The following is a 12,009-nucleotide window of genomic DNA, read 5'->3' as shown; positions in this document are numbered from 1 at the left end:
ACAAAACAAAAAAAAACACTAAGAGGAGAGAAAAAAAAGTACAGACTTTGCTGCTGGCAAACTCCTGTGTCTCTTGTTGGCAAGTATTATAAACAATAAACTGCATCTCAGTTGTACAGGTTATAATGCTGTGCTTGTCTCGAGATTAGAGACTGGTGTGCCACTTCTATGGCTTAGGTACCTCCTGAGGGAAAAATACAGCCTTCAGTATTCATCTGAACATAACTTGTTTTGTCTGTTACACACAGGAACTTGATACAGCATTATAGATTACAGGGGTTTATGGCATAAGAGTTTATAAGGCAATATAGGATGGTAACTGTACTGTATGTTATCAACGGTGCTGTAACACACGAGTAGACTCACAGAAGGGAAACAATAGGACTTCAAGGATGCACTGCATGAAATTCTGAATGCCTGCCTGGGGTGAGGTGGGGGATGTTTTGAGAGTGAAGACAGTGTTTTTTAGAAACAATAACATAAGGTGTATAAAAGAAGGTACAGAGGAAACAGAGGGGTTGCCATGAACTGTACTGATGTCAGGCTTCTGAAGGATGCTCAGAAACCTTCTGGTTCAAACCCTATTCTCTAATACTCAGGAGTCTGGCAAAGCTGCAGGTGTGATCAATGGCAGCAAGAAGAGGTGCCACGTGTGTAAACGGGGGCTGCATATTTATGCCTGCAGATAAACCCTCTCAGCAGCTCACTTGAGCATGTGGAGAACTTTGGGTGTGATTCCTTCATTAGGATTTGGTAGGGTTGCTGATGAGTTGAGAGCTGTAAGTAGTGTTTGCTTGGTCTTACCAAGGTCAGAGGACCTAGTGAATTATAAATCTATAGATTTTTTTTTTTAATAAAATAGATTTTATTTTTAATAAAATTATGAAACTTGTATCCCCAGTGAGTAGCTGAGAGCCTCTCAGACATGAGGCTGGTATAAGCCTTGTTGATGCAGAGTAAGGAGGGAGGATTGACAGGGTTGTAGAACAGGTTTAAGATGAAAAGAAATGTAGCTGAAACCGTGGCTCTGGTGGAAGCACTGTATGTGTTTAGCTTGGATTTCATTTTCAGTGGGCAGTGATTTCAGGGTGCTTTAATTTTGGGTTACCAACCATGAAACTGATAGGCAGAAAAGGATGAAATCTTGGCCCTGAAGTGTAAGCTCCTAAACTGATACTTCACCCTCTAAGGTGAAGACTTTTCCTGGGCCACCTTCGCCTGCACAGGCAGTCAGTATTTTACAGTACGGTCTGGTATGATTCCTGCCATACTCCTTCGTGCCTCTCTTGTGAGTGGGCAGGCCTGTTTCGCAAGCAGTGTTTTTTTGCTGGGATCGCTCCAAGATCCATGCATCCTACCAGGAAATTTCCAGTTGGACTTCAAGGGGTTAGTTTTGACCAAGAATTTCCCCAGTGACCCTTGACTTGCCCTTCTGAGGCCCTGCTGATGCCAGAGGAATTAGTACCCATTTTAGAGCAACTTGTCAGCACCAGCACTAGTAACACTGCAAACGCTAGTGTGGACAGGCTCAGGTGTCTATTGCATCAGGAAAACTTACAGAAAGCAGCCTGGCTCTGTGGTCAGTCTGCACCCAGGTGCTAATTACCCTAGGTCAGACTAAGCTCAAGAGCCTCCCTTCCTGTACCGGGCACTCACGAGCAGCAAAGATACCTGAACGGGAACCCCAGCAGAGGGTTGCTGGCAGAGTGCTCCCTGTCTGAGCCCGCCGAGTCTTCCAGACGTACCACAAAGCCTATCTAGTCTCTGAGGCTCTGGGCGCAGGAGGGAGTTAAGGAAAGTAAGTATTTTGTGGACACAGTGGGATGCTGGCTGGCATTTCCTGCTGCGAGGGGGGACACGGTTGGTCTTTACATCTTAAATTATGTCAGGGCACCTAGGATCCTAGATGGGCATATTAATTTGGATGTTATGAATCAAAGTAAGTATCAATAAGCAGAGCTGTTAAGAAATCTCTCCTCACTCATGCACATCAGGAACATTTTCCTCTTCGGCATGTGTTCTTCAGTTCCCCAGCAGTACAAGCAAATTGGAAAGTTCAGCTGTCATTTGGGGAAGGTCATAGATCACACTAGCAGCCTGAGTAATCCAAGAGGTTTTAAGTATCATAGCATTTAGTTTAAAGTGAAATTTGCTCTGACAGGGGCTGGCAGACCAATAGGAAAAAGAAATATTTGTGCTTGGAGAAGTGCATGTGTAGAGACCTCGAGTATAACTGATGGCTGGAAGTGATTTCAGTCTAAAAAAAACAAATCATTAAGAGAGTGCATAGGGGTAAAATACACAGTTCATATTTTAAAGGGTCTCAAAATGAACCAGCAACTGAGGTTAGCAGTACATACTAATTAGCTGTGCTGTTCACTGTTTAACTCCATCAGCTCCAGGCATGGTGGTAAACTTTGCACAAGAAAACAGTTGTGCTTTGGCAGCATGATTAGCAAGCACCAGTCTCTCTGTGTGCACGCATGCAATTTTGTGAGACAAAACTGCCTTAAATAACTTGCAGATTAAGGCAATGGCATAAGTCATTTATCTGAGGAGTTCGTTGTGGTGTTGTGTGATCCGTATCCGTTATACGACTCCAGGGATTGCATGTGCTTCTGCGAGGTACCTAGTTGAGCAGGGCTGACTAACAGGAGGAAAAAATACCAATTTGGGGATGAGTATTGTTGCCTCGATGGCATAATTATGTGTCCCTAACTTTTTGGGAAGACAGGCTGATGCTTGCTCTGCTGAGCGCTGAGTTTCCCTGTAGATGCTCTATAAATAAGGCCAACAACACGTTTTTCCTAGGAGCGAGTTTTGAAGATGATTGCTGGTATAAATCTAAGAACACATGGCACAAATCATGATCTCGGGCCAATCGTTACCCAACAAGTGTTTACGGCCGAAAAGCTACCATCTTTCCTGGCTCTACCATTCTGCTGTTCTTGGCAGAAGTGGCAAGGATTCATCAGGACTTGGTTTGTAAACCCCTGTCTCCACCCCCGTAGGTTATGCTTGCAGAGTCATTGCCTTTGGCCTGCCAGCTTCATGAGTAAGCCAGACTTCTGTCTACAGATGCATGTTTGCTGCTTTGTTGCCCTACCCTCAGTTACCTCCCGGGTTCAATAGCCTTTCCTTCAACTACGAGGACAAGCTTCTTGCTGCGGGCTGCCAGTGCAAACAACCAGATAGGCAAAGCTGGTATGTTTCAAGAGCGCTAACATGTGAAAATGAAGCCAACTTTTTTTTGAAGCATGGACAAGCCTTCATTTACTTAAGAGAAATATTTAGATAGGAGAAAGTGGTGATTTGATCAAGGTGTTTTAATGTGATTTTCTGTTCCTTTCTTTTTATTTTTTTTAACTGTCCAAAGCAGTTATCAGCTGATCCATCTCTTCCAGTTTTCTTCAGGACACTAACATATGTCTGAACCATTTGGAAAGAACTGATACTCCTCAAAGTTTAAACTCTAGGGATCTTTACCTAATTACTTACACATTTATAAAAAAATATATTAAAATGATTTGCTGAGAATGTGATTGAAACCATATTTTCCCTGCTCTCGTTATCAATTTAAATACGTTTAAAAGTTCTTTGAATAAGAATTACTGAACTGGAAGTAGCTGGGACAGCTCTGCCCGCAGTGATAGAGACCCATTGCCACCTCGTGGCTCAGTGTCGTTATTACACCTCACTCCCCAAAAACCCAGTTACTTTAGTTTGGTAGTATATAACAGAGTGAACAGAGTTAGGAGTGACCAAAAGCAGTTCTTGAAACTCTGCAGCATCCAGAGAAGCCACATTTACATTTAAGAAGAAAGTTCTGCTTCAGGACAGGTCTCTCAGGCTGCTGTATTTGTTGTGTCCTTCTCTGCCCCAGTAAACCTGAGGATGGTTACTGTTGTCTCCCCTGTAAGCCAAGGCATGGGCCCTACTAGCTTGACTTGCAGTCAGCAGCCTCCCTGCGTACAGGACTCGCAGCCGACAGCACCTGCAGCCTACTCGCTCACCTACAACATCTTTCCGGAATGAAGTTTTCAGTAGTTAGCAGAAATTCTATTAGCCCCTATTCTACCATACTAGTAAAAAAACCAACTTATCCACAACTAATGTTGTTAATAACAGAAAAAAACATTGAAAGATAAGCCCAGAAAAGCGTTTTCTGTTAAAATATCTTTTTGTTATAAATCAACTGTAGATGCTTTAAGGATCTTTGGAAGAAAACAATGGAATGCCTGAGTTTAAAGGTAGCCTTAAAGGGTCCTGATTCTCTGCAGTGTTACAGATGTGTGGTATCACTGGCAACTGGGAACTTGTAGTAGCACAACAAAAGTGGACTCCGTGCTTTCAAATCCCACTCTGCCTTCTTTTAGTATGTTATTAACTCCTAGAACTAACAGTACCGAAAGAGCTCTTTTAAAGAGTCGGCATTGTTTTACAGTAGTTATTCAACTTGTTTGTTTTCTGAACCACCAAACAAGTTGGTCAGCTTCATGCTAGGTCCTTGCTGGCCTCTTCAGAAGAGCTTTGTGGCCTGTATTCAGAAAGCTATACCTAACAGCAGCCCACGTGAGGTCTGTCTGTCTAATCCCTTTGCACACTGCAAATCAGTAACAGTGGTAGAAGCAGGGACCATCCTCTGACTGAGGTGAGTGCAGGGTTTGGTGTTTCTGGAGATGAGTTAGATACAGACAAAGTGACAGGATTTCTCTTAATCCCTTATTTCGGGAGTCTTTTAAAGCTTCAAGCCTGCTAATGAGAAAGCTGTTGTTTGCCAGGTACAAAGGAGGGACCTGGAGAAGGTGCCTCAGAGGTCATCAGCTCATTTCCTAATGGGCTTGGAAAAGAGTAATGGGACTTTGGAGTGGATACAGGAAGGAATGGGTGGCCAGAGGCAGGTGTGGAGCCAGAGGCATGTGTTCACATAGCTTTGCACCACTACGGGGTACACCACGGCTACTCTGCTTCTCTTTGCCATGCTGAAGGGACTGATCAGCCTTTAAGGTGAGACTGATGGCTCTGTGTACGAGTTATGAGACAGGGACATTGCCAATTCAAATACAGACACGCAGATAGGGAAATAGCAAAGCGCTTTCGGGGTGCTGCATTTCTCAAGATACATTCAGGTGAAACAGAATGATTTTCTCTGCAGTTTGGCTTGTTGACTGTGTCCCCTCCCTCTCAGAGGACAAATCTCGGCCTCAGACCTTCCACCCTCACCTGATTATCAGAATATCCCATGAGTGAACTAGTTTCCTGAGAAACCGGGCACCAAGGATCCTCTTCTAGGACCTCACAGAGGCACAATCTGAGGACAGTGTCTTTGCAAGGACAGAGCGATGGACATGGTCCCCCACCGCTTCAGCTGAGCCCTTTCAGTCCAACCGATTCAGCAGTGCCAGCTTTTTGCTGAGCCAGGGCCTGGGGCCCACCCATTGTACATCTTCTGGATGGGTCATTCTTTCCCAGCCTTGGCTGTTGCATAACCCGTGTTCCATATGTATAATTGGCAGTAATGAGGTTCAGCTTTTCCCCACTCCAAAAGCACTTTGGTTCTTTGTGTTTTGACAGTCTTCAGAGGGGAAGTTCAACTCCTTTCAATGCATCTTTAGTCAGACAATAAATCAGAATCCTTTTCCATTTGTCCTTCTACTGAAGTGGAAGTTAAGAAGTGACCTAACTATGAATAGGCGGTAATCCAGTATCTTAGGCAATGCTCGTTTTTCCTCTACCTCCTGCATGAGAGTTACTGTTGAGCGTGAAATATGTGCCACTTTTCCCTACGCAGTTCTTGTGCTTTAGTATCTAATTCATTGCTGTGGGACTTTTTAGGTGTAAAAGATGCTGTTCTAGATGAAAAATGAATTATTCTGTCTCGTTAGTACATAGCCTTTCAGTATATGATGAATTCTTTCTGCCATTTGGCTGTCAATCTTGTATCCCACCAGAAACACTGTCCTCTGCTGAACTATGCTGCTGTGCCAGATATTCTCAGTTTCTCATTTCTAGCTGGTATTTTCCCAGGGGCTTCAGAAATGTACTGAAGGAAGGCAATTAGATTATTCAGATGCGCTGTGTAGGGCAGGGTTACCAGTGGGCTTTGCAAGAAGCATGCTTGAAGCCTTTCCTGAAAGACCTGTTAACTTTAACGTACAGAGAGAGAAACTGAGTCACAGAAGTAAAGTGCTTTGCCAGTAAATCCATAAAAGGATAGAAGAGAAGACTTCTGTCTCTTCTGGGATTTCTATTTGACCTGAAAGCCTTTCCTCGATAGGAGTTGTGTTGATTTCTGCGCAGCATTTCTTTTCCCACCAAGGGAAGAGGAGACAGAGCAGTGCTGGCTAGAAGGGGAAGATGGCTTGCAAAGTGGCCTCACAAAATTATCTCTGTGGCAGGAAAAGTTGGAGACACCAGCACTAGTGCGCCTTCCCTACCATACAAAACCTACAGTTTCTCTCTCCTCTTTTTTTGTAGCGTCGGAGTTGATGGATTTGGTCAATCACCAGGGGTTCCTGGCCGCCCCGCGACTGCGTATGGATACCGCCCGGATGAACCGTACTACTACAGCTACGGAGCACGATAAAACAGCCTGCTCTGCAGTCCAGGATGCTGCCACCTGCCCTGGAGGAACCACTGTGTGCATGGCCGGCAGTAGATCTATCCCTTGGTAATGCATGATTGTACCACGATGGGTCCATCATTACATATCCTTTGGCGTGTGTAGCTCCAGATAAACCTAGCCTTTCTGAGTCCAGTGTTTTAGTGACAGTGTTTACTCTTTGGTTGCTCTTTGTTCTCCTTTTTGTACAATATTTGCTCTGTGACTTGAAAGCAAGAATTGGAAAACTACTGGACTGGAAAGTGTCACCTTATGTATATTAAGCTACTAATTTAATTTCTATTAAATATGAAAACCTGTGTGGTCAGCAGTGGTGAATGTGTTTCTAACCAATATTTCGTTTGTTTTACAAGGCATTTAAGAAGAATGCTTCATGTGAAGTGTGTTTAACATGGACTGTTTCCCTCTTAACACTTAAGTAACAGGAACACTGTTAAGCCCCAGCATCTCCTGGTGCTGCCCTGACACATAGTTACCAAAGTCCAGTCCTGGGTCTGAAGACTTTAATAATGGAAAGATGGCACAGATTCACTTCCCTGGAGCTTCAAACATTTACAATCTAGTTTAAATGCTTCAAAACACTTAAAATTAGAAACTACGCTACAACAGAATACTTTTACCATAGTGTTTAAATAGAGTTCTGTGGGCTAAGAGAAGACAGCCACATCCTGAGGACTAGCAAGAGAAAAAAACACCGTAACTTGGTTCAGAATCCAGATGCAGAGCCTTTCCCCCAGCTTCTCCATCCTAAAATACAAATGCATCCTGTCCTGCTTGTTCACAGGCTTTAAGTTGGATCTAAGCACAGATCATTGACTGAGCAGCAGAGACAGGCCGAGACACCTTCACGCTGAACTTGCAATGCGGTGATTGCATTAAGCCATGTTTTGAAACATGCTACGTGCAAACAGAGTTTAGGCTAAAGCTGTTCTTAAGTTGTGTACCCCCACCCATAACAGACAGAAGAAAGCGTACGGAAATGCCCTCTCTGCTGCAGCCATCAAGACAGCAGCTCAAATTTTCACTTTTTAAAAGAAAAGCTACCTCCACCTCATCATTTTTTTTTTTTTTAAATGGCTATTGATTTGCAGAATTATTCCTCTCCTCTTTTCTCCCTCATTTCTGGCTTAAACAGAAAATAGACTTGCGTCGGGGGCTGATGCTACTAAAACAGTAGCCCGTAATCCCGTCAGACTGGTGTATGTGCTAGCAGGATGATCTTTGAAGGCATAGGGTTGTTTAGGAAGTTGGCAGTCTTATTAGTCTTATACTTTAAAAATATCTTTGAAATCAAGACTGTTTTGAAACCTTGCTTTATCCTTAAAAGTGCGCAGGTACTTTTATATGCACTGTTACTCACGATGTTTCATACTGCATGACTGGAAACGATTCTAAAATTAGCCATGGTATTTCTTAACCAGTTTTCAGCCTCCTCCCTGTGCTGGCTTCGTGTTCATGGCTTCACTTACGGGAGGTAGGTGGAAGAACAGCATTGCCAAGATTAACTAGTATTTTTTAAAATCATTTTCTGTACAATTTTAAACTAATTCTTACGCAGTTTCTTAGAAAATGTAAGGTCTTACTAGAAATACTGCAGAAAACTTGAATTAAACTAATGGGTTTCCAGTGTCATACCTTTCTAGATTCTTTCCATTGGTCTGAGCCCACACTTTATCTGCCCAGCAGTTGTGCCACATTAGTCAAAAGCTTTCAGATATTTTTATAGTTACAGCTGTGAGAGAAATTACCCAAACTACATATTCAGACACAGGCTTTTCTTTTGAGACTGGCACTCGCTCCTCAGGCTTTTCCAGAAAATTAGTGTGAAGTTATTTAAAGCAGTTGCCTTTCTCATGGAGTGTGTTTTGGGGAAAAAAAAAAAAAAAAACAAAAAATGAAGTGGGTCCTTGGAGTATACGCAAACTATCAATGAAACTGAAGGAGCCTTTAATTGGAAGCTTCAGGTTAACGAGGAACTACAGTTGAGCTTCAGCAAACGGGTGGGTGTCTGTAATTGTAATACAGTTGTGACCATGCTGAGAATAAATGGCAGTGGAAAAATCTCTGGCTGCATTTTTAGTATTCAATGTTAGGAGTTTATGAGAAAAGAATAAAAGATCAAGTATTTGTAGCTTTGCCTGGCAGCAGCTAAGAGAAGAACATCATCTATCTGCAAGCAGAGCTTGGTAAAAATTACTCAGCACTTAGTAGCCTGAGGACAGAGCCTGCTAGCCAAGATGAAAACCAGCTGTGCCACTATACTCTCTAAGGCAGGAGAGAGGCTGATTTTCCCTTTAATTACAGTTCCTGAGCCAGAAAGGGGAAAAAAGATATGAGCGCATAGACTTTTCAATCTATATCACATTTCCTGTGGGTGTCAGAGGGAGACTGGAGAGTCTGACCTGTAGGGTAACTTTTTAATTATCTGTATTTATGGATTCAGTCCCCGAGTACTGTATCCTGCATAAAATGGGGCGAGGAGGGATCTGCTTTCTTTTAGCAACTTGTACAACTTTTGTCCTTTCCTCCTTTTCCTGGTTTCTCTCCCTGACTTTGTATAGCTCCTCTTTTCTTTCCCTACAGCAGCAATCCCTAACCGTCCCAGGAGTATCCTCTTTCCTAGTTTGCTGCTAATTAATTAATGAGTTTGGTTAGGCAAGTGTTTTAGATATAATTAGGCTGTAAAGTTAATAGCACAATGAAATAAGCATAGGCTGAGAAGTTCATTCGTCTGTTAGCTATTATTCAGGCCTTCTGCAGACGTACAGTACAATTTCAGTGAGCAATCTACTTAATGCAGCAGTCTAAGATCTTGTTTTAAATTATTATTTGTACCACACTAGTACATAGGAGCTTACTAGGGCAACAGAGGGTGGGGGAAAAGCAAAAGTAAACGAATGTCCTCGGCCTAGAGAGCTTATGAAGGACCCGATTCAAAGTCTTTTAAATATCGGGGGCGGGGTGGGAGGTGGTGGTGCTGTCTGGTAACAGTTTAACATGTGCATTTCACTCTGAAATAAGACTGCAATGATTCTGTTTAATTTAATCCACTGTGGATTAAATGAAACAGGAACAAGATGTATCTTCTTTTGGAATAAGCAGGACAAACTCTGTTTAGCTACAAGAGATTTCAAGCCTCTCTGGCAGGTTCTTTAATGGAATTCCTGTAATACACCACTGGTAAGCTCAGCTGTCCCCTCTTCACGGGAGAAGGCTGAGAATAGCTACAGCCTTCATTCCTTCCATGACCATCCTCAAGAAAAATAAAAGACAGTGAGGCTGACTTACTGGTGCAACTTATGTTGCAGCTGTCAGCCCTTACAGTTGTTGGGATCTGCTCATTTTTTTCTTTATGAGGTTGAGGAAAGAGCTCTGAGGCAACCAGAGAGGTACTGGAGCTGCCCGCCTGCGCGGGCGGTGGAAGGCAGCGCTGCATTGCACGTAGTTCGCAGGCAGAAGGTGCCGTTTGCAACCACTCAGTCTAGAAACCCACTTGAATGAGAACATGGACTCTTCTGGAGTTGGTATGTTGGGGTCCCTGCCCCCTAAAAAGAGAAGCCCGTTTCTGTTTATTAAGAAATTAAGCACTTGAGAAATAGCCTTAGCAGCGAAAAGCTGCTGTAACGTAGTTGTAACTAACATGCCTATGCGGCAGGAGGCCATCGTTGGAAAAGCCATCGGCTGCAGTTCAGGTTGGTGCTGGGAGCACCACCCCAGCCCTGTTTCTTCCCTCTGCCTTTTCCAAAGGCCCTGTGGCCTGGAAGAGGAAGAGCTGGGGAACATTCAGGGCAGGTAGCGACTGCACCAGAGCCTGCTGGACGATGCTCCCCAGCTGTCCTTTTAGACCTCACAGGCTCTATTCCATAGATGTGCTTTTTGCTCCATCCTCTCCCACAGTTCCTAGCTGTCTGTCTCTCCCCTGTGCCAATCTTTCCTTGCCCAACCGACTTAAATAACCAGTTACAAACCTCATGAGGCACTTGCTGAGAGCTCTCTAATCCTGCTAGTTCCCTGTCTACTCCTTCTGCCCTTGAAAGAGAAGGAAGGGGGTTCACACCTACCTCATTAGGTCCCCAGTTACTCTCTGGAGGAGCCTACGTTGGCTGTTCTTAGGAAAGGCCACCTGCAAAGTCTGAAGGACAGAAGCCCAGCTTGTGTGTTTGCCCGGCACCTGGCACAACAGGGCCCTGAGCGGGGCGCGCGCCTCAGTACCTCTTCAGTTTGTACGAAACAATGGACTTGCTCGGGAAAAGCAGTTAAAGGGAAGGAGTGCTTCTCCACAGAGGCAGTCCAGCAAAGTAAATACACCATAAATGATGCAGAGCAGCCAAAGTTTGCTTTTTTTCCCTGAGAGCCACATGAATTACACCACAGCCTGAAGCTGGAGCCAAGTGCTGTGAGTAGAAATCAGTTGTTGCTTATTAAGAATTTTTTGTCTTTACCTGCAGTTGTTCAGGTCTTCCGCTCTTCTGCCTTTCCCCTGCCAGAAACACACACACACATGCACAGAGGACATACAAATCCACGCTTGGGCCCTTGAATAAACTGTGGTAAGGGATGTCCACGGTTCTCCTTATTTTGCACTTATTTTGCATCCCTCTGCCAGTGGAGTGGACTCCTCCTAGCACTCTGCTCCTCTGTTAACCCTGACATGGCAGCTTATAGACCTCCCAGTGCAGACTCATAGAAGAAAGCCTTCCTCTTTGCTTGCCTAAACAGATCATGAAGCTCAAGTGAACGGAGTTTGGGTGTGGATCTGAGGGGATCTCCTTTTTCTGTCCAGATACCTGTGGCTTTGTTGTGCTGAAGGGACTCTAGCATAAACGAGCCACTGGCCAGCAGACGTGCGTCCCTGGGAGTATCTGCACTGTCCATGCTCTGGGCACGGACTGGAAGGCTTCGCTAGAAAGGGGGGGGAAGTGTATTGCTAAAGAATATGCCCTACAAAGTTCATGCCAGATTTGACAGCACAAAATTTAATGCAGGCTAAACTGGTGGAGTTTCGTTACTAAAGAAAGCCAAGGAGCTTGCGCAGCTTAGACCACCTTTGTTAAACACACTGCCATTGCCATTAAATCTTTGTCTAGACAAGGCCACGGGTATGGGGTGTGCTGCTGGGCCCTGCTCGCTCTAAGCGTTATGTTCAAAATGATTGAGCAAACCACATCCTAATGCCCTGGCACCGCATGAAACTGGAATAACATTGGCGATATGAAAATAGTGTGTGAAAAGCCCAGACCTCCCACTGCACTATAGTAATTCCTTTCAACGTTCGTTCTGCTGTCCAAAATACTCACGTGAAATCTCTCCCCGGAGTCGCTTTACTCTGCAGCATAGAGAGCAATTAGTTTTAATGGCATTAACTAGATCTCCTTATGATGCACGAG

At 44.1% G+C, this 12,009-nt stretch overlaps 1 protein-coding gene across 2 annotated transcripts in view; it reads left to right on the top strand.

Annotated features, from left to right (window-relative positions):
- The window catches only part of KIFAP3 (kinesin associated protein 3), a 73,367-nt gene extending 66,435 nt beyond the window's left edge, over positions 1 to 6,932 (top strand). For both annotated transcript variants that reach the window (XM_050901107.1, XM_050901108.1), the window contains one exon: positions 6,478 to 6,932. In XM_050901107.1, the coding sequence (XP_050757064.1) occupies positions 6,478 to 6,586 (109 nt within the window). In that variant the 3' untranslated portion in view covers positions 6,587 to 6,932. The remainder of the gene's footprint in view (positions 1 to 6,477) is intronic.
- The last annotated feature ends 5,077 nt before the right edge of the window (positions 6,933 to 12,009 follow it).

The sequence above is a fragment of the Gymnogyps californianus genome, chromosome 8 (assembly GCF_018139145.2).
Source record: "Gymnogyps californianus isolate 813 chromosome 8, ASM1813914v2, whole genome shotgun sequence".
Classification (NCBI taxonomy): Eukaryota; Metazoa; Chordata; class Aves; order Accipitriformes; family Cathartidae; genus Gymnogyps; species Gymnogyps californianus.
The sequence above is the reverse complement of the archived record's forward strand: the minus strand, read 5'-3'. Positions and strand labels throughout refer to the sequence as shown.